General features: G+C 39.8%; 1 protein-coding gene across 2 annotated transcripts; it reads left to right on the top strand.

Moving 5' to 3' along the window:
* Window positions 1–392: 392 nt before the first annotated feature.
* hnf4a (hepatocyte nuclear factor 4, alpha) lies at window positions 393–23126 on the top strand (the record flags this gene model as incomplete). 2 transcript variants are annotated; one of them, XM_083895582.1, is made up of 10 exons in its annotated part: window positions 393–477; window positions 19686–19860; window positions 20228–20322; window positions 20728–20834; window positions 20936–21091; window positions 21537–21624; window positions 21723–21875; window positions 22023–22259; window positions 22420–22542; window positions 22984–23126. In XM_083895582.1, exons 1-10 carry the CDS (start codon window positions 429–431, stop codon window positions 23124–23126), a joined length of 1326 nt encoding a protein of 441 aa, XP_083751708.1. In that variant the 5' UTR covers window positions 393–428. The 2 variants fall into 2 exon arrangements, with proteins under 2 accessions (XP_083751708.1, XP_083751707.1); XM_083895581.1 differs by lacking the exon at window positions 393–477 and adding an exon at window positions 18528–18630.
* Between the last annotated feature and the right edge of the window lie 476 nt (window positions 23127–23602).

Raw genomic sequence — 23602 nt, forward strand, 5'->3', positions numbered from 1 at the left:
CACACTCCACTCCTCTGTCTTTTATGCGATTCCCCACCCTCTTCCTTTCTCTCGCCTTTCTGTATAAATTCTCCTTCTTATTCACTCCCATGTCTGTATCTGGAGGAACAACTGTTTGGTGATGAGAAAAAGGGAAAAGCACATAATCATTTTACGTCTATTTGAGTTTCTATCATCACGTTGCCATAGTTACAGCCGCTATATAGATTGGTGTCCATACGAGCCTAGTTACTGTTTAACCTCCCCACCCACATTTGCCCAGATTAGGAAAATCAATAAGATAACAGCAGCAACACCGGCCTTACCTTGCAACAACACCCTTCTCACACCACGGCACCCTGCGCCAAACTTCCACATTTTACACCTTATGGTGAGGAAGGGAAAAAAGTGGATTTAAAACAAATGCGTGAGAGGAGGCAGAGGACGACATGGTCAATGTAAACACGCAAGTCAGTTCAAGTATGGAACTTCCATTTGGTGAGTACACACTTTGTGTTTTTAGCGACTTTGCCGAGTGCTTTCAGTCAGTCAGAAGGAAAAGAGGCTGAGTGTGGCAGCTGCTTGCTTTTTCCTCTTCTTTTTTTTTTTTTGATGGTTTGTGCAGCAGCCATTTGCTTCCAGAGCTCTGCTTGGATCATGTCGGATTTACAGTGGAGGTATCATCGCCATTCGTGTCTGGCTTTTTCACACGGCTGTAATCCAGGAGGTGTGTCACAGGGTCTTGAGGTTATTAAAAACAGGCCATGGGAGCTGGGCCTGATGGTGATGTTGGTGTTGTTTTTTTTTTGAGATGTCAGGACAGCGAGAGTCTGGGGAACAGGATCATTTAAATTACTATTGGAGCTGGATTGTTGATCGAAGCAAGGGTTTTTTGGAAAGTTGTTGTAGCAATGATTTCAGATGTATTTTTATTATGGACCCGGTGAGACACACCTTACAAAGCTACAATGGCACTTTGATGAAGCTTTGCCTTTAGCCATGGTTACAGGCTCATGGTCACACAGTTGAGTTTTTGAATGATTTAAGATCACAGAAATCTCCATCGATCTCCCTTTTTACGATGCTGTGTCCTGAGTGAGGTTAAACCTCTCATACTGATGAAACAGTTGGTGTTTATTCTTCTTTTTCTTGTGTTTACTCCCGTGGTCGTTCATCTGATGATTTGCATGTGGATGCAAACCCATTTCCACGAAACTTTGTATTTCCTGAAGCTTCCATACAGTAATGGGGGCTCTTTTACTGCATATATTTCTAAAGGTACAGTTGTTTTTTTTAGCTTTTAATGATCAATAAATCCATAACAACCTTTTAGTATAATGTAAATCAAGGTATCTCAGGAAGGAGGACACTTCCGCTCCTCTTCTTGGCTCTGTTTACAGTTTGACGGCTAAATCTGTCGTGTCAGAGGAGGGTTTTACCCAATCACAAGGCAGGACATGGAGACAGCGAGCGCTCCCATTGGCTGTCCCACGGTGCCTGCTCTGCATACAGGTCTGCCAAGAAAACTAAAAACAGAAAAAAAAAGTCTAAAAGACAGTTGGACAGTAAATGCAATAAAACGTGTGTCACTATCAGCGGGAGAGTTTACAGAGATGGGGAGGTCAACTGAGGTCATATGCTGTGCATAAAGCAAGTTCATCTATCCTTGTTCATCTCATAACAGGAGGTCATGACAGATTTATGAATGTAATACACAAGTGTTTTAATAACCTGTGGATGGAACTCAAACTTCAGCAATTTATCCTCTGATTCTGCCTGCTGCCGCTTTAAAGACACAGCTCAGCAACCTTTTTTTTCCCCCTTCCATCCCCTGTTCCCATTTATTTTCACATAAGTTTAATCACAGCTAAATGAATCTGCACACATGCTGCCATATCAGTATTAGGCTTCCTTCTGCAAGTGTGACAAACTACAGCACGTGTCAAACTCAAGGCCCGGGGGCCAGATGTGGCCCGACACGTCTTTTTATGTGGCTCGCGAGTGATTAATTGGTCTTAAACATCTGTTTTAAAATAGGTCCATGCTGCTTTATGGCGTGCGTTGACCATAAACTACATTTCCCACAATGCATGGTGATTGTGTTTCCCGCAAAGCGACAGCACCGCCACTAGATCGCAGTGTAGTATTGTATATGCATCGTGCATCGACGTGCAGTTGAATAAGTAATAAATACAGAAATTTATTTTTCAATATTTCATATATTAGTTGGTTACATTTAGTTACATTTATTCTGTATGACAGTTACATCTGGCTCTTTGAGGGTAACAATAATGCTGATGTGCCCCACAGTGAAAATGAGTTTGACACCCCTGCACTACAGTCACAAAAAAGTCAACAAAAAAGACCATATTCCTCATTATATTTGTTAAATATTCTCCAGTTGTGCTTTTGTGACATCAGCTTAATATGAAGCCTTTATGCTGAATGAACACACAGTGGTAGGGGCATGGCAAAGAGTCATTGTTGAGCCTTTCTGTTTAAAAAGAAACAGATCTGTGGCACAAAGTCTTGCAGGTTAAATAAAACTACAAATACGCAACATTAGCTTCCTCCATGTTGGATTCTCTCCTGTTCCCTTGAAGGGTCAGCAAAGTAAGAGATGCAAATATACTGATCACATTCATCAGCTGGGGTCCTCACAAAGAGGAATCTGTTATCTATCAAAAGTGAAAACTATCCATTAACAGCACCACAAAAGGATTGTAACGAAGATTGTAACATTCCAGACCCACATGTAAGAATAGAGAACATTTTGAGCTGCAGTGATTGGCACTAATCTGACTTTTTAAAGACAGCATGCTGGTAATACTATATATATATATATATTTTAAAGAAACACTTTATATTAAGAAACACATATTCACCATTAGCTAGGTGCTTACTAACATATAGCGTACTAGACCTTTATTAGTAATTATTAAGCATACATTAACACCTTATTGTACCTCCATTATGACATGAATTATCTATAAGGTGTTAATACGTGCTTAATATTTACTAATAAAGGGCTCGTATGCTACTTATATATCCTAGTAAGCTCGTACTTAATGGTGAATACGTGTTCCTTAATATAAAGTTTAACCTTTTTTTTCCCCCTTCAAAATCCCAACAGTGTCACCATCATGCATAATCTGTCAACTATCAAAAGACTAATTTGTTTCCAGAATTGTCCCAAAACTGGTAAAACACTATGAGCCACTGTGTTTCCCTCAGTGATATATATACATATATGTATAAATATTAGTCCATGAGGATGTCTCACCTCTGCCTTGAAAATGAAGTCTGACTGTGTTTAAGGAACATTTTCTGAGAATATTTGCTTACAGTATACGCTCAAGAAAACCAGGACATTTACAATGTGTTACAAATGCATTCTTTGGCAGCAGCCCGCTCTAAGCTCCTTTTTGGCCTACATCGGTTTATACTATGCCTCTTTGTCCAAACAGCAAATCCCTGTGTGTGTGTGTGTGTGTGTGTGTGTGTGTTGTTGGTGGAAAGAAAATGTTTCCAATTCCACAGATTTCTCATATTCTCCAACCGATCACAGCTGTCTCAGGATGCTTATGTTTTTTTTTTTTTATTATCACTAATAAACACAACGTGAATACATTTTTATAGCTAATCAAAGATCTACAAAAGATATTTTAGGTTATTTTATTTAGAACTCCTTAAACTACCGTTGGGAAGAGTTGCTCAACGGTCACAGCCTGGATAAACTCCCTGGCTGTGCTGCTGGCAGAGCCTGTGGGTGAATGTAAACATGACAACAGCCGTTCAACAGCCAACACGACAGACACCTGTTTGCATACGAAGCTGAGCGAGATGACGGCGTGTACAGGGACGCCTGGTTCCTCTGCACACAAGTTTACAATTCATAATAACGGCAACAGAACACGGTCTTGTCATCTCTTCAGCAAGATTGTTTAGGATATTGTGTAAGATTAATTGGGAAGAGAGGAGTCTTTATAATCTCAATACTTCCTAAAATTGTATTGATGCCCTTTCACAACAATGTCACTTACTCTGTATAATGGCAAATGAAATCTTGTTTTTATATCTTATTGAGGACACATTATCACACCCTTATCCTAACCTTAACTGAAATCCAATTCTAAACCTTAGCCCTAACCCCAAAACTAGGTCTTAACCCTTAAAAAAAAACCTTTAAAGTTGTGGGGCCCAGACAAAATGTCCCCACAAGGATAGGTTAGTAAGCTTTTTGCACAAAATGTGTGTACTGCTGTGAGGTGCGCAAATGTATTTAATGCATTCTAGACATAATGCATTCTCCAGCCCCTTACCCTAAACTTAACCATCACATGTAAATGCATGGTGAAATGGTAAATAACACTTACCTAAACCCAATTCTAACCCTAACCCTAAAACCAGTTAGTAACCCACGAAAAGCCAAAATGTCCTCACTCCTTATGGTTTATTTTTTATTTTTGTTTTGTCCCCACAAAGAAACAAATACAACAACAACACACACACGCAGAGAGGATGCTCAGACAGGAACAACAACGGATGAGGATTTCTATTCTAAAAGAATATGAATTAAAATAAAGAATTACATTAAATTGCACAGAATATACTGTATATAAAAGCTTGTGCTGTAGAAAAGAAACCGTACGTCGTGCCGGTGAAGTAACCGCTCATGTAATGAAGTGTAATTTAATCTTTAGTGAAATAATATCTGTTATTTAGTCAAATGACATGGACCTCTCGGATGCCTCACAGAGGCCAGTCCGCCGCCTGCCTGCCTGTTTGGAGGATACACACACGGCTCACTTGATACTATTAATCCACGTTTTCAGGCGTTCCAATCAAATCTCATTGTGACACGCATTAGGGGATTATCCCTGGGTAATGTGGACCCTTACAGCTCGGCCAGTGGCCCTGCCAAAGAGCACCATCCAGTAACAGTGGCCCAGCTTCCTCTCAGCCTGGCCGGGCCTGAGAGAGCCGCTGAGGCTCATGGGCCTTCTTCGCTCAGCTGGCCGGCTCACTGTCAGGGCTCGGCCTTCACAGGGATGTACGGCCAGCATGGGACGCTGTGCTTCACTGACGCAGGTAAAGAAAGCGATTGAAATGTCTTTGGAAGAGTGAGTTACTCCCTCCAACAGAGAGCTGAGCTGTTGGGGGGGGTAAAGTTGCTGGAGGCTAAAAAAGAAGCACAGAGCTGATGTGAATGTTGTGTGATTTGAAGAAATGTGTTGTGAAAAAAACGTTGTAGTTATTGACTTAATTTGCCTCACGGAGAGAAAAATCCAGGGTCATATAGTTTATTTGTTTTTTTTTGGATTACAATATCTTGAGTGACTGGATTTGCTACACTGTGTGTCCACATGATGGTGGTAGTAAGTAGTGATTTCATTTACTTCCAGTCTAGGCACCAGTGAGGTTTCTACTAGGACGGGTACAGGTCATCACTCATGTGTAGAATTCATATTAGACATCAAATATATATTTTCATTTTATCTTCATACTTCATAATATACTATATTTGGCATCTTGTTAAAGTTCCAGATTCTGATTTTACTCTAAAACCTAATTAGACTTCTAAAATGTAATGCATATAATAATCAAATGTGAAAAGAGATCATAGACTTTAATGATGAGAATGTTTTAAACTTTTAACAATAAATATATGTGAATAATAAAAAATGTGAATGGAGAAAATTTGTTTAGCCATAATAAATGTTTAAAGGTGCCATATGTAAGAATGTGGCCAAAAGCAGTTACTTCATTCAATTTAAAAATACCGAGGTCTTTTAGGTTTCGTTTTCTGACGTAACTGGCAACCCGTGGTTGCTCGGCAGCTGAGACTCTACTGACTGCAGTGATTGGTAGACGGCGGTAGGTGGCGCCACATGCCAAAACATGATTTTCGGTTCGCAAAAGATTTTTTTTATGCAAACATTTTGGCTGTACTGTTGTTGTTGGTGAGTTCAGTTTGTTATATGAACATTATTCCTGAGTCTCTGTGACATATTAGGAGGATTTTATGGCCAGATTTATTGCATAATGCACCTTTAACTTTATTAAAATACTGCATGTCAACACCTATTTGACACCACTTAATTTTATACTTTACAAAAACTGTACATATTCAGGTAAATAAAATAACATTTAACTGACATAAAATGAATGTAATGTTAAATGTTTCTATACTGTGGTAGTGTGATGCTCACACTTTTAAGTGTTAGCATTGTAAAACTTTTGATATGTCTTTACAGTATTTTATTTTAGTATTTTTATATTGTATCTTTCTCTTTTTTGTTCATAAGTCAAGGGTGTTACCAGAGCGCAAACATGATTTCCTTCTCAAGCATGCTGTAAATGCACCATAAATACTGCAGTTAAAATCAAGAAGAAGCTAGTCTGAAGTCACTGAAAAGAGGTCATGTAGGAGTTCCTTTACTTATAGAATTATTATGTGCAAAGCATTATACCTTTGCCTTTTTTTTCCCCTGTGAAAAGTGATACTTTTTCTACCACATTTAAATTAAGTATTTTGGTAGGTAGCGATATACTGCAGTACTGTACAAAGGTCTTCAGCCTCCATTAGATGCTGTTGTTTTAGTAATGCTATAATGACCATACAGTATCATCTCAATCACTTTATTGGGGCACATCCAAAAAATCTGGGAAACATGTACCTGTATGTGTAGTTTAGAAAAACAGCTTCCACAGATTAAAGAGTCAAGTATTTAGTGTGACCTACTCTTACACTTAAAGGCGCCATATGTAAGAATGTGGCCAAAAACGGTTACTACATTCAAATTAAAAATACCGAGGTCTTTTAGGTTTCGTTTTCTGGCAACCCTTGGTTGCTCGGCAGCTGAGACTCTACTGATTGCAATGATTGGTAGACGGCTGTAGGTGGCGCCACATGCCAAAACATGATTTCAAAACATAAACATGATTTGCAGTCTGCAAAAGATTTTTTTTAATGCAAATATTTTGTCTGTACTGTTGTTGTTGGTGAGTTCAGTTTGTTATATGAACATTATTCCTGAGTCTCTGTGACATATTAGGAGGATTTTATGGCCAGTTGCTTTAGATTTATTACATAATGCACCTTTAACTTTATTAAAATACTGCATGTCAACACCTATTTGACACCACTTAATTTTCTACTTTACAAAAACTGTACATATTCAGGTAAATAAAACAACATTTAACTGACATAAAATGAATGTAATGATAAATGTTTCTATACTGTGGTAGTGTGATGCTCACACTTTTAAGTGTTAGCATTGTAAAACTTTTGATATGTCTTTACAGTATTTTATTTTAGTATTTTTATATTGTATCTTTCTCTTTTTTGTTCATAAGTCAAGGGTGTTACCAGAGCGCAAACATGATTTCCTTCTCAAGCATGCTGTAAATGCACCATAAATACTGCAGTTAAAATCAAGAAGAAGCTAGTCTGAAGTCACTGAAAAGAGGTCATGTAGGAGTTCCTTTACTTATAGAATTATTACGTGCAAAGCATTATACCTTTGCCTTTTTTTTCCCTGTGAAAAGTGATACTTTTTCTACCACATTTAAATTAAGTATTTTGGTAGGTAGCGATATACTGCAGTACTGTACAAAGGTCTTCAGCCTCCATTAGATGCTGTTGTTTTAGTAATGCTATAATGACCATACAGTATCATCTCAATCACTTTATTGGGGCACATCCCAAAAATCTGGGAAACATGTACCTGTATGTGTAGTTTAGAAAAACAGCTTCCACAGATTAAAGAGTCAAGTATTTAGTGTGACCTACTCTTACACTTAAAGGCGCCATATGTAAGAATGTGGCCAAAAACGGTTACTACATTCAAATTAAAAATACCGAGGTCTTTTAGGTTTTGTTTTCTGGCAACCCTTGGTTGTTCGGCAGCTGAGACTCTACTGATTGCAATGATTGGTAGACGGCGGTAGGTGGCGCCACATGCCAAAACATGATCTCAAAACATAAACATGATTTGCAGTCTGCAAAATATTTTTTTTTAATGCAAATATTTTGGCTGTACTGTTGTTGTTGGTGAGTTCAGTTTGTTATATGAACATTATTCCTGAGTCTCTGTGACATATTAGGAGGATTTTATGGCCAGTTGCTTTAGATTTATTACATAATGCACCTTTAATTTATTATTTATTAGAAGCTATTGTTTTGAAAATGTCTGCTGTGAAAAAGGTTGCTCATATAGAAGACCGCCTTTCAGTCACATAATCCAAATGCAGATGATCACAAAATTTGAACTTGACAGACATGAATATGAACAAAGAAAAGTCCTGAGACTTTTTTTACCATAGTTATAAGAAAATTAGTTTGTGCAGAAGATAGTGTTCTGTTGCAGCAGTGTCAGACCAGGAGGAGAGAGAGAGGCACGTAATGATGTGGTGAAAGGCTGAAAATTCATCATGACGCCAGCAACAGGCTGTTATTTACAGTACAGGACGGTAGACGATTGGTAACGAATCACAAATGGAGAATTTTGAATTCCTCTCTCTTGTTGTATGTGTGTTTTTGGTGTCACACAGGTCACATTGATTCAAACATTTAGGTTACTATGTTATTACTGGTGACTGCAGCACCTATAGAGTATATCAGAGAGATTAAACGTGCTCAGAGCAGAGGTGCTGACGGAGGCGATCGGCAAAATGAATTCTCAGCAAAAACAGAGTTAATGATTGCCGTCCCTTATCATGTGCTGTGATTGATTTACGTCTCGCAATGGTCTCTGTGTTTATTGATGCAATTGTTTACTTATTTGGTGCACAGAGGCTGCGCTTTCGGGTCGCTCTGGACGTGTGATGGAGAAGGTTTTTTGCGAAATAAAGTTGCTTTCAACCTAAAACAACAGAACCCTAACTGCGAAAACACGTTTTTAAGCGTGCCGTGAGAACCACGGAGTTGTAGACTTTGCAAGGAGAATTGCATTTTCAATACGGAATCACAGACCAAGCGCACGGTTACAAAATAATTCAAACTACGTTTGTAAAAAGTCAAAGAAAATGTCCTTTACTGACTACATACCACAGCATTTATTTGCTGAAAGATATTTGTTTACATTTTATAAACCTCTAGTATCACAACTAAATAGACACACTAGCCCAAACAGTCATCACAGGTGAGAATCGTTGTTTCAGGAGAAAAAGATCTGACATTAACCCGTGGCATCTTTACAAATGAGTTAAATCTGTGAGGCTATATGCGGCTAAACACAAACGAAAAAGGCACGGCGGTTTCTCGAAACCAACCAGACAATACATGTGCATCAGTCATATTAACACAAAAAGCTCATAACTGTATCTCTAGCGTGAATTACCTGGAACACGGTTCACTGTGTGTAGGCCTTAGAGGCCAAATTAGCTTCTGCGGTGGCTAAGAGAGCCATTATTTGACAGGAAAAACGTTAAAATAAGTCATTTAATCAAGCTGTGTTGTTAAGGTAGTTTCCATTCTTAACTTCTTAACGCAAAAAACAAAACAATTTCAGTACAGTTTGTTATACCGGGCTCAACAGCAAACATTACACCATTAGTGAATCATTTTCATAAAAAAAGGATCATTTGATCTTCCAAAAACAAACAAAACAAAAAAATCGTTCTTCATCCTCATAGATTATGAAAGTAGAATACATGATATTATCCCTGTGGCACAGAAAATATGATATTCCCCCTGCTCATCCACAGGGGCTTGCATAAGCTGTGTTATTTGCAGATAGTTATCTGTTGACAAGGTCTTTGCCATGACACTCTACTCACCTATCTCCTCCATCTACTGCGGGAGAGCAGAGCAGCAGCAGCTTTTTTTTCTGCTGCAGCCAGCACATTGTCTCCTTCTGTTTTACTCTTATCAACATCAACACGCTCCTGGATGTGCCTCACAAACACTCACATTTCCCCCCAGCGGTGTGGCTTTTCTCACAAAGAAACAAAATAGATCCCCGGAACAGTGTATATTCCACATCTTAATAACTCTTCCAGGCCACACTGATCGTCTTTTTCCTTCCAGCTGCCGGCTCCTGCTTTTTTTTTCCTTTTGACTTTACTACGTGGCTAACCCTGCTGCGTGCCTTTGAGATCAGACTTGGGGAAATGAAATGTACTCATTGAGGAGAAGGTACAAATAGGCAGTGGTTGCAAATGGAGTTTGGTCAGTGGTCGGAGATTCCTATTCAGAAGATAGACAGGACTTTGTTCACAAACTGGAGTTTGAAGTTTCAAAGGGGAGAATCACACACGTATTACATCAGGTCTCAGCGATCCTTTGACTTTTAGCCCCGGGGCAGGAGTTTGGGTGACTGATTATAAGACAGCAACTCTCTCTGGCCCATCATATTTCCGCATGGCAGCCCTCGCGCTCTATTTGATACGTGTTAAACGGTGTTATCACTGTGCTGTGCTTTATAAATGTAAATATGAGACCTTGTTGTGTGTCGCAAAACAACGTTCACATGACACTTTCACAGAATGAAAAAAGAAGACACACATTAGATATACTGCAGAGAGATTTAGAAAAAATCACTGGTGAATGAAGTTAAGTGAAATGTATCTAGATATTACTAATGCCTTTCTAAATCTAAATTAAGCCATTTTTTTTCGTTTTTTTTCAAAACTTTTGAGTGAATTTTGACCTTGGCTACATACACAACCTCCTCCTTAATACTGATATTAATATTTACATAAATAATACATATTGTAGTTTGGTAGTGACCAAAAACAACCCTCGCCCCAAAGTAAAGTATACATAAAAGTGTACATTTTAAAGTGACTTTTTTTTTTATTTTTGAAGTAATTATACACTTATACCAGGGGTGTAAGAGGGCCACATCAACATAATGGTTACCCTCAAAGGGCCGGATGTAACTGTCGTACAGAATAAATGTAACCAAATATAATGTAAAATAAACCTAACTACTCTGTAACATATTGCTAAATAACTTTCTGTATTTATTACTTATTCAATTTCACTTGTTGCATGATACATATACAATGATACACTGTGATCTAGTGGCGGGAGGCCGTCACTTTGCGGGTAACACAATCGCCGTGCATTGTGGGTCCTGTAGTTTATGGTCAACACACGCCTTAAAGCAGCATAGACCTATTTTAACACAGATTTTTTAGACCAATTAATCACTCGCGGGGCCACATAAAATGAGGTGGTGGGCCACATCTGGCCCCCGGGCCTTGAGTTTGACACATGTGACTTATACAAACATACGTATGGCTTGTACATTCAATTTTTGATAACAAACTGAATGTTCCACAGTGGATCTTTTAAGGAAAATGTGCTTTATTCGCAGTGTCAAGGCTACTTTAGTTCCCATAGTTCCTCAGGTGTAACAGCGATCGTCTCTGGTTATTTGCAAATGTTTACTACAACCATAAAAAATGATGTTGTGCTATATTTAGACCGTTCAACGCCGCGTTTACAAAAGAGCATTGTTTCCTTGTATGCTGTTTAAAGCTAGCATCACATGACAGGACACGGGCTACAATGCTGGTAAAATGAAGAGGGAGCACATTTGTGTGACGTTTATGAGATGTGTATTGTCCTCACTCCTTGAATGATTATGCATACAGATTTGCACCTTTTGATTTGTTTATTGTAGATATTCATCTTGTAGCTGGTTGACCTATTTTCAGAATCATACGTTTCCTTATAATGACTTTTTGAGTTTGCATGTTCTCCCCAGGTGTGCGTGGGTTCTCCAGTGTCCTCCCACAGTCCAAAAACATGCAGATTTTGGGGATTAAGCAAAACTTAATCCCCAAATCAAAACTCTAAACCAGGGGTGTCAAACCCATGTTCACTGAGGGCCACATCAGCATAATGGTTGCCCTCAAAGGGCCAGATGTCATTATAAGACATAAATGCAACTAAATGAAACGCACCCTCAGAAAAAGACTTTGAAGCACGGGTGATTTCTTCAACCATAATAAAGCTATGTAGCTTTCACTGCCACATCGTTTTTTGGTTATGGCTTTTGTGAACACGTTCTGTTATGATCACAGTTTGCCTTTTAATTCTTTGACAATTTGTTGTTTTTCTTAAAGTGTAACTTTGGCACACTTGGCTCCTTGTTTGGTGTCAAAATGTCGACGTAGATTGTACTCTTTGACGACCGACGCCGCCTCATAACACAAAAGACATACCGGTTTTTCTCCTTGAAGCACAAACATGTATTCGCCTTCCCATCTTTCTTGAAACGGCCTTCCATCTGCATTGATCTTTCTCTGCCTGGACATTTTGGCATCATTTGTGGATGTTTCAATCTCAATTTCATTCGTCGCATTAAACAATGATTCACTGCAAACTAGTGGTGGGATGCTGTCACTGCATCCGGGCCTTGAGTTTGACATGTGCTCTAAACTCACAGTAGTTGTCAAAGTGGATGGTTGTTTGCCTTTATGTTGCCCTGTGATGGACTGACGTCCTGTCTACGGTGTACCCTATACCTTTTGCCCTATGTCAGCTGGGATTGGCACCAGCGCCGCCTCATGTGGAGGACAAAACTGTAGAAGATGAATGAATGAATTACAAGAGAGCAATTCTCAAAATATGGCCAATATACAGTACTGTGCAAAAGTCCAGCTCTGTTGTTTTTTTCTGTGTGTCAAATGTTGTGATCATTGGAATTTGTAATGAAGTGTAGAGACTAAAAGCTGGTCTTATATATTAGCGAGCTGTCAATGAGTTTAACTCGTGCAACGTGTATGTAATGCTCAAGCATAGACGTTTACAGCAGATATTTCTTTAAAGGGACAATATGTAGTATTTATGGGTTTATATGACCCAAAATCCACTTTTTTATACATATTATGTGCTCCTGCATTGTCTAGTCGCTGTATAATACCGTAAGCTGACGGCCATAGTGTCGGCACGCGTAACGCACTCGCAGAGGTTTATGCCATTTGCTAGCATTTCAAATTTCAAGAAAATAAACACACCAAATTATAGCCAAAGGCTACAGTTCCTATCTGTTGTCCCCAAAGATGTTAACGGAGGCAAAGGTAAAAAAAAAAAAAAACCCACGAACACAAAAACACAGTGGCAGTTTGGTTCATTTATACACACACCCATACAGTACATTTATGTACACACCCGTACAGGTCATTACTACAGTATTAAAGACGAGTACAGTCCTGATTCGACCCTAGCGCTAGTTTTTCAGTTGGGTTTTAAAAGAGTTATATTCTGTTAGATATTACCAAAGGTTTTGTGGTGTATAACTATATATATCACCTCTAGTCGTGTATAGTCCTTTGTGGATTGCTGTTTTTATGTTTAACAGATTTCATCAACGGGGGAGGTGCGAGGCTGTGAAGTACCTAATACTCAAATGCGATTGCTTTCATCTAACCCTAACCCTAACCCTTCATTTTTTCTGGAGGCTGTCCAGCCAGTGTACTGGTCAACCCCTGTACTACTGTTTCGTGTTGCATACATGTACATTAAATGGGTACAAATAGATTCAAAATGTTATAAATTATTTTGCACTTATTTATTGAAATGGCTGCTAGTTTTGTGCAAAAAAAAGGAAAATGACAAAACCACCAACATTCGGGTACAATACAATTTGCGTATCGTGCAAAAAGGTTACAGTTACAGTAGCACCAACATTTGGGTATAACTTAGAAAATTAGAGGTAACAATATCAACAACATTAAGGTGCAATGGCCACAATAGGCTATTTTTTGCAGAAATATAAGTAACAGTACCAATAATATTCAGGTATAACTGCTAAAGTTGGCTCTTAGTGTAAAAAATTAAAAGTTGACACACATGAAGCAAATGGCACAGTATTCTGGTACATACATAGGCTGCCTACAATTACAGCTGTACTAGTGTTTGCCAAGAAGGGACGCAAAGTGTCACAAAGTGCTAGAAATAGGCGAAGATGTACGGTTTTATTGGCTTTTTTTAATAATACATTCATTATTTATGGGTTAATGGGCCTCGGGCCGGTCCAAATCGCTTGAAGGGCCGGTTCTGGCCCCCTGGGCCTTAAGTTGAATAGCCTTGGTTTATGGTAAATAATGCTGACACTGACTGAGGTAGAATTCGTCCTCTGTTGACCGTGCCTGTCTGCACAGACCTGCTGAGCTGACCGTGTTCCAGTCGAGAGAACATGAACATGAACACTGACAGGAAAGCCTTTATTGTTCTTGCTCTTCCCGAGTATAAGCAAATTTATAAACAGATACAAACGGTAAGCGTAGCAACACGTCCGCACATAAAAATCGTCAGGAGTTTTATGTGAAACCAAGAATACAGAAGTGCAATAAAAAAGTAATCTGACCGACATGAGCGGCAGCCATCTTGAAATGCACTGCTGGGGGTTTGGGGAAGAACTTCAGATTTTCCGAACTAGATTTGTATATTTGAGTTTAATTTGAAAAATAATTTGCTGCATGAACACCTTAAACCTTTATAGCCTTAAAAATAGTGACTCCATTCAAATGTGACAATGATGAACATGTGCTCCTGCAGCGTTGGAGCTTCCTGCACGTGTCAATCCATCCTGTGCACCCCCCCCCCCCCCACTTCAACGTTAAAAGGAGGATTTCAAACTTAGCAGCTCTATCTACCACATCAGAACAGTTTGTCAGTCCGTGATTAAGGCATCTATAACTTTTACAGATTATGCTTTATTGTCCCTGTATATGACTGTTCCTTGAGGAGTTCGCAGAAATTCAAGATGGCTGCAGCTGTAAAAGGACTTTAATGACGGCCCAGATAAGATTTGCTGTGAGTGAGTCAATGGCTGCACAGTTATTCCCTCATCCTCGGGTCTCCTCCCCCCCTCTGATCACTCGCTCGCTGCTTTGAAATAATCAGCACACTTCTTGAGCAAATATGGGCACTGCAGACAAGCAGATCGAACATGAAGAAATGTCGTAATGCTTGACCTCTGTACACACAAGCGAAAAAGAACACGCTCTGACCGAGCCACGTTTGATGCAGAATAATCGCGGGGAAGGCTGCTAATCATTTTTTGATCACGGTCGTAGTCGTTTATACTGAGTTAATCAGGCCTTTTAAGAACCCCAGCTGCATTTACTCAGAGCGGAAGATCAATGAATCTAAACATGTGACCGCGACTGCCGCTCTGTAAAGAAGAGTTTCTATGGGTTTTAATCACATCTTTAATCACATCTCCTCCAATTTCCCTTTCTGTGCGACAACTGTGTGAATTTTGTCGTCATTTAATCACTGAACAGATCATCTCTGAATCGTGCACAGGAGCCTAGTGGAATGTTACGGTTGTTTGCTCGCCGAAAAGAAAATAATTTTACGAGTCCGTAGTATAATTTGAGTGTATGGTTAACAAGCTCGCCTGCATGGGCTTTACTGCTTTTCAGCTCTGGCTGAACTTGGGATCGTTGACCTGTTCTTATGTACTGACACTTTCTCTTCAAATACAAGACTACTGTTTGCCGTGTTGCGTGTAGGAGGTGGACACTTTTTGCGCAAGCAGGTCATTTCTTTGATGAAAACAAACGCAGGATGGTGGACCACAGAGTTACAGTGTGACCATCGACTGAGATCACATGTGCTCTGAAGTTATATGTGAGGAAATATAAAAGCATCTCATTGTCAGTTCGAGATTCGTCACACTTTGCTGTTGTAGTGGGAAAGTCATTATTTTAAGCCCAGTTAGTGAGGCACAAGGGGTAACTACTTATATATATATATTATATATATTATTATTATTATATATATTAAATTTATTATATTTAGTGCAGGGGTTCTCAAAGTTTTGATACCTGAGGGCCAATTTAGGAACCCAACATTGGACTGAGGGCCGCCAAAGGAAAAAAAACAGAAATCCAATTTGTAATAATTTTAATGACCAGATTGCAGTTCTACAGTTTAGCGTTAAGTAGTATAAGCGTTAATATAATGGAATTTAAGCATTAGTATAATAACGCTTCATAATTTACTGGGTAATTACGCAGTATTTTGACCATTGTTCTTACCTTCTAATTACAGGTTAATACTAAGTAACACATTTCTGTTACCATATATTTACTGGGTAAATAGCTAGTAATTGGGGGCTGTAGCTACCTGCTTATTACCAGTTTATAACCCTATAATAATACACTAAAATTCACCATATAGAAACCAGGTAAATACCCAGTATTTTTGTTTACACTTATTGGTCTGTATCCAGTAATGTCCAATAAACATTTAACAATACTTAGTAGCTCCAGGATTAAAACTATCAACTGTAATTCATTGCGGGCCGCCAGAAATGTTTCTGCGGGCCGCCATTGGCCCCCGGGCCGCACTTTGAGAACCAATGATTTAGTGTATATGTCTCACTTTTATAGGAGAAAATATGTTCTTTACTCAAACTCATAAGTAAATCAATATATTTAATTAAATGTGCTGCTCTTACTGCACTCATTTTGCTTGAATATTTCTATTTTCTGCTACTTTATAGTTATATTATACTAAGTCCACTACATTAAATGGAACATGAAAAACCTAAAGGAAAGTTCCAAAAAAAATGTTTTTTACTTTTTAAACAAAACTAAAAAAAGAGTTGTTATGTTTCTGTAATGGTTAATAAACCAGTATGTAGAAGCTCTTCAACCAAAATTATAATTTTAATGCTAAAATATTATTATTGTTAGGTTTTAAACACTGCATTTCATGTTTGTACTTATGTAGCATTTTAATTTTAATATGTGTAGATGGTACAATAAATAACTCTAAATAAATAATAAGTAATTACAGTGCACAAACCTGATGACAGGCTTTAACGGTATAACGTATGAAAAAGAAAGCAGGCTCTTCTTTAACATCAGTTTGAATCCAACTTACGTTACCATTGTCATGTTTTATCGTACAATAATCATTTATTTATTTATTTATCTTTTTAGCTGCCTTCTCCCAAATGCCTCATTTATCTAATTTCAATGTATGCATCTATATTATACTTACTTACTTATTACTACATTATTATAAAAGCTACATTACAGAATCAACATGTGGCGTTAATTCCTTAATTGTGTATCAGTGTATTACGAGCTGATGGGGGATACTGTTACTGTGGGGATGTAGATATTTGCTTTTATTCAGTTTTCCCCCTTCATATTGTAGTTGCAAAGCAATAGCATGCATATAACTTGATGATTTTCTACAATGTTCTTGTGTATTAACCTGCAGTAACCTGCGGGTCAGTGTCAGTTAGCAGATTGATCACAACTGTTTGTCTAAACACTTAGAAAACTGCACAGTCAGATGAACCCACTTACAGAAATCATCAGACAACTTCCCAATTTCAACTTAGAAAATGTACAAACAGGAGAGGGATTCAGAGGATATTCAACCACCCGACTCTACACTCTTAGAAATAAGGGTTCCAAAAGGGTTCTTCTACAAAGGCTGAGGTTCTTCCTGGAACCATTTGTTTCTGAAAAACCCTTTCCAGAAGAAAGGGTTTTTCAAGGGTTCTTGGTAACACTAATGGTTCCAGTAAGAACCATTTGATCCAGAGAACCCTTTAAAACCCCTTTCCTGAATAAAGGGTTTTAAAGGGTTCTTGGTGGAACATTTTTGAAAAGGTTCTACCTGGAGCCAAAAAGTTTTCTCCTATGAGGACAAGCCGAAGAACCTTATATGGTTCTACTTAGCACTTTTGTTTCTAAGAGTGTAGAGGAGTTTGCGCCCTTAAAACAAACTGTCTCTCTTTATTATCAGAGTAATCTGAATAGTTGAGCTGCAGTTGTCAGAACATGGCTTTTGTCTCTTTCTCTGTGTCTTCTTCTTCTTCTTCTGTAGGCGTGTGATTATTGTCACATAAACCAGTTGTAAAAAGTACGTTATCGACGAGGCCTTCATGCAGACACAGAGTAAATCCGAGCTGCACTTTTGTTTGTTCTTAGTTGCTTTATAACGAAAACATGCTCGCGTGTGATTTCAGCACGTTCGCGGGACGGGACGGGTCCTCGGCTGGTTTCAGGTGGTGGAAGAGTGATTTGGCTCGTGGATCGACCTCGCATGCTCTCTCACATGGAGAAATTGTTTACCCATTATTGACTGAGAACCGAGAAGAGGTGGATGGTATCAAATTTGCGCTATCTCTTCTACCAAAGAGAGAGAGAAAAAAACAACAACCCTGTGATTCGCCTCTAAAGGGACTATAGTTAACCATCAACCACAGAGACACTCCACCTCTCCTCTGGCTGGTTAGCGGCACGAGAGGGCAGGAGGAGAAGAAGGAGGCGAGCTCTGCTGTCAGTCACAGGTCTCCTCTCTGACACCAGTGTGCCCCCCCCCCCCCCCCCCCCCTCTCACTCCACTGGGCCAGGGAGCTACCTATGACAGTGGGCGGGGCTAGGCCCTAAAAGAAGGAGGGGTGTATGAGGGATTAGGATAGGTGTGTGGGGGTGTGGGAAGGAGGAGGAGGAGGAGGAGGGGGTGAGGGTGACGGGGGGGGGGACACACACACATTAGTTTCTTGGACAAGTCTTTCTGTCCCACTGTCAGGTAGTTGAGAATTTGTTTGTCCAAAGCACTGGCAGACATGGACATGGCAGACTACAGCGAGGCTCTGGACCCAGCCTACACCACGCTTGAGTTCGAAAACATGCAAGTGCTCCCCTTGGGCACAGGTGAGTCACAGAGCTGAACTCTGACCAGATTGCTGATTTAAAACTTTGGATCGTGACAGGACAGGACAGGACAGAGGGGACACTGTCCATGAAATGATAAAAAGGGGGTCATGTGTCCATGTGCTCCTGCTCAGATGAGGGGAGATCCTGTGCAGGGATCTACTTTGAACGCCTCTGTGTGCGATGGTGAAACATTAAGAGATTTTGATTTATGAGACTGTGCTCTCAGTGCACTTAGGTCATTTGGTCAAAGCCATTGTACCCTGTTTTCAGTTTGTAGAGCGACGTGGTGTCAGATTGACTAAAGTGTTATTTATTCTGTGATGAAGCAGCAGTGTGAGTGTCATGGTCATAGTTCTCCTGTTACAAACGGTCTGTTCCCACAATCCTGAAGTGAAGAAAATTTGGTTTCCTTTTTTTTTTTTTTTTTTTTTTTTTTGAGATGTGCTTATAATGACACCAACATATTTTTATATCCAGTCTCCCATGACGCCTGGCTCTGATCCTGATTCTGAGATTCCCATTGAGACTAACACAGGCAGCCTGAGAGGGACCTTTGTTAAACTACCTCATCGCTCAACTTTACCATCACTTTTTCACAATTTTTTCTGCTCTGGATGAACAACAACAGTGTCCTTCCATGACTCATCATTTGACATTTTCTTTTTAGTCTGTAGCATCCGTCACGACGCACTCTGTGACTGATTGACTCTGAAAATGTGACTAAAGAGAAAACTGTCTCCAGTGATTGCTTTTCAGAGCTAATCAAGGCTGCGTTACTTATTCTGTTGTTCACTCTGTCTGAGCTACTCAGGCAGGTTCTCATAAAGACTGGTTTTGATCAGCTGTCACTGGAGCTTATCACTCTATTCAGTCCCGCCATTCACGCCTTATTAAATTAAACCAACCTGATAAGTAGAAACTACTTTACACCCTCTGATATCATCAAACATATTTCTTGATGGCTTTCTCATGATTTCCTTGTATAAAAACCAGATCTCAACTTGCCTCAAACTGATTCGATGTCTGTTTCCCTCCTCTCTCCCTTGCATCAGACTCCTCACCAGCAGAGAGTGCCAACATGAACGCTGCAGGCCACCTGGCAGCGGGCAGCCTGTGTGCCATATGTGGAGACCGAGCCACCGGCAAACACTACGGGGCCTCCAGCTGTGACGGCTGCAAAGGCTTCTTCAGACGCAGCGTCCGCAAAAACCACATGTACTCTTGCAGGTGAGGACAGATCTGTGACCGAGTGAAGAGAAATACACGGATGTTTTCATCATCTGTGAAGCAAAGGGTTACAATTCACACCGTACCAAAGCAAAAACATTATGTGGCTGTAAGATTTTAAATTAATAATTGAAACTGACATCTTTTAATCACTTTTTGTTGCATAATCAATGAGAACACATAGCCAGAAAATAGTAGAAAATAGTGGAAATGTGCTTGTAATGATTTCCCACAGCCATTTAAAAGTACAAAATCCATCGTTGTGCAGTTTACAACCATATCTGATAAAGAAAAGCACCAAATAATCAGTCAATCAATCCCTGCAGTACTAAGGGATTCACTTCAAACTCATTCCATTGATTTTCAGGTTCAACAGACAATGCATTGTGGACAAAGACAAGCGAAACCAATGCAGATACTGCCGACTGAAGAAATGCTTCAGAGCTGGCATGAAGAAAGAAGGTATAAAACATTTTTTTTTTTAAAGTCCTTTTTATTACATACTTTTATGTCTTTCATTCAGCAAATCACGGCCACAGTGTGAGCTGTGTCTACTGGCTCGCGTGAATGTGTTGCAACACCCAGTTGGAGAAGCACTTCGTTAATGTTCACTCGGCTAAGCGCTGAAGTCTCCGACCAGCTTATGCTGAGCAAACATTTCCAAGCAATAATAGCCATATACTGATAAACATGACAACCTTGGCAGACGTATTTTTCTTGTAGATGGCTTCGGTGTCCAATTTTGTCAAACAAAGAAACTAATGGGAATTTTATCACTTCTCCTCTTACACATTTAAAATGATACCTAAATTTCTCTATTGCATGTACCAACTGACTACAAATCAGTGTTTGTTTGTTTGTTTTCAGCCGTGCAGAACGAAAGAGACAGAATCAGCACTAGGAGGTCCAGCTATGAAGACAGCAGTTTACCGTCCATCAATGCACTAATCCAGGCAGACATGTTGTCAAGACAGGTACTAAAATCCACTATAACACCCACCCACCCCATAACTGATATTTGCCGCCATTAAGAAGACATCGAGTCATTTCGCGTATCTGCTTTTGCCTCGCGCAGATCACCTCCCCTGCTCCCATACTGAACGGCGACATAAGGACCAAAAAGATCGCCGCCATCACGGATGTGTGCGAGTCCATGAAACAGCAGCTGCTGGTCTTGGTGGAGTGGGCCAAGTATATCCCAGCCTTCTCTGACCTGCCCCTAGATGACCAGGTAAGCCTCATACACACACAAACACAGTGTACATAGTAGTATAGACACTCTGGTCACTCATCAACCAGCCCACTGAAAAAACCATGGCGTGGGCTTCAGGAGCTCATCGGCAGAGGCTCACTGAATATATTCTTTCCTGAAAGATGTGAGACCAAAGATACAGATCTCAATCATCTACAGATTCTTTCTTTTTCATCACCTGAAGTCTTTTCAACCACAGTGGTTAATGAATTTTAATCCTGAGTTAGAATATGATGAGCTTGTTTTAAAGTTATATGCCTACTTGGGAAACTAAAAAAAAAGCTGAATCATTAACATTGTGATCACCGGGCCTTGGTAACTGATTTGCTGATGTTATATCGTAGAGCAGGCCAGTGTCTGTGTCCATCAGGCACGGATCCATTCAGTTGTGTGATGTTGTGTGTGTTACTGCATGGTGTTTCAGGTGGCGCTGCTGCGAGCTCATGCTGGAGAACATCTCCTGCTCGGTGTTGCAAAAAGGTCCATGCTTTATAAAGACATCCTCTTATTAGGTAAAAAAAAAAATAATAACACGCATACACACGTACATTTACATTATCAATAATCGTCCGGGTAAAAATCTTAATGTGTTTTTATGATTTTCTTGCAGGAAATGACCATATCATTCCCAAAAACTGTCCAGAGCTGGAGGTGGGCAGGGTATCGGTGAGGATCCTGGATGAACTGGTGCTCCCCTTCCAGGAGCTCCAGATAGATGATAATGAATATGCCTGCCTAAAAGCCATCGTTTTCTTTGACCCAGGTACTGCCACTGACTAATCCTTTGGATTGTGAAAGAGACGCTTCAAGCCAAAAAAAAAAAAAATCTGGACACTGTATACAGATTAAAGGCTAACAACTCATTAACAGACCTCTTTTTGTAAACACCCCTGCTTTTATTTGCCCACAGATGCCAAAGGTCTGAGCGACCCTGGAAAAATCAAGCGGATGCGATACCAGGTCCAAGTGAGTCTGGAGGACTACATCAACGACAGGCAGTATGACTCCAGAGGCCGCTTCGGCGAGCTGCTCCTGCTGCTGCCGACCCTGCAGAGCATCACCTGGCAAATGATTGAACAGATCCAGTTTGTCAAACTCTTCGGCATGGCCAAGATCGACAACCTGCTTCAGGAAATGCTTCTCGGAGGTGCGCTCTTTACGAATAATTTTCAACCAACATCAGGACGAACGTGATTCCTGAAAAATCTTTTACGGACAATTATGAGACTCTGTGGCACTGTTCGTCGAGCAGTCGGATATGTTTAAGTAACATGAGTGACGGCATATTTGTGTGTTTTGTGTCTTAGGTTCTGCCAGTGAAGCTCCACATGCACCTCACTCTCTCCACCCTCACCTGGTTCAGGAGCATCTCAGCAGCAATGTTATAGTAACAAGCAACATGCCAACACCGATCCATAATGGTCAAATTTGTAAGTACAAAATACATTGAACAATGTTGTGGCATCAAAGAGTCGGTGTCCATCTTTGACTTAAAGTTTAGCTTCTTGATTTACAAATACCGCATATTATCAGTGTGATCATCGGCATAAGGATCCATCTTAAATGTGTAATATTTCATCACATTTCCCTCACCAAAGTCCATATTGTGCAGTCTAGTCAGGTAGATGGAAGGGAAAACAGGCTTGGCAAAATAATCCTCTGAATTCTTCATGGAAACTAATCTGGATTATTTTGTCAAAGAGAACTTCTGTTATTCTGGTTAATGCTCTGAGAAATTTCACAAAAATGCTTATTCCTTTTGCTCCAATACATGTTTTTTTTTTACCACAGAATGGAGAACACACACACCTGCTTATGCTGCAGTTTCTGCATCTCACGCACTCCTGTTTCTTTGTGTTCTACTTTTTTAGCCACTCCTGAAACCCCAATCCCGTCTCCACCTACTGCCTCCAGCTCAGAACATTACAAAATGACTCAGGGGGTCATAGCCACAGCGCCGAAGCAGCCAACCTCAATCCCTCAGCCCACCATTACAAAACAAGAGGCCATCTAACAATCCTCTGAATACTTATTCTTTTTTTTCTTTTTTTACTGTGTTAACCACATTCATTTTATGTATGTTTATATGCAATCAGCAAAGAAGCTGTTCACTTGCCTGAAACAATAGGGTAGCTACATAGAGTGTATTAGCAATTACGTTTCTTGCAACTTGCCAGTCTGAGTTTTCAGAGATCTATTTGTTCAGAATTGGAGCTCCAAAGCTCAGCATTGAAACTTTCCAAGGAAACAGTTTTTCTACACGTAGAAAGACGTACAATATTGTATATAGAGTTTATTATTGGGCAACATCACAGTTCTTTAGCATGGCCTCAGAGTGTGCAGTCAGGCTTTTGTTAGATGTGGTCATACTTTTTTTTGAATGTTACAACAGGCTTTATTTACACTGTCATGTGTTTCGCGTTGCACAGTATTTTTTTGTTTGATGTTCATGAGTGAGGCCGCGGTTTCAGTCATGAGCTTAGAAAATAT

This window comes from Microchirus variegatus (genome assembly GCF_963457635.1).
Source record: "Microchirus variegatus genome assembly, chromosome: 9".
Taxonomy (NCBI): domain Eukaryota; kingdom Metazoa; phylum Chordata; class Actinopteri; order Pleuronectiformes; family Soleidae; genus Microchirus; species Microchirus variegatus.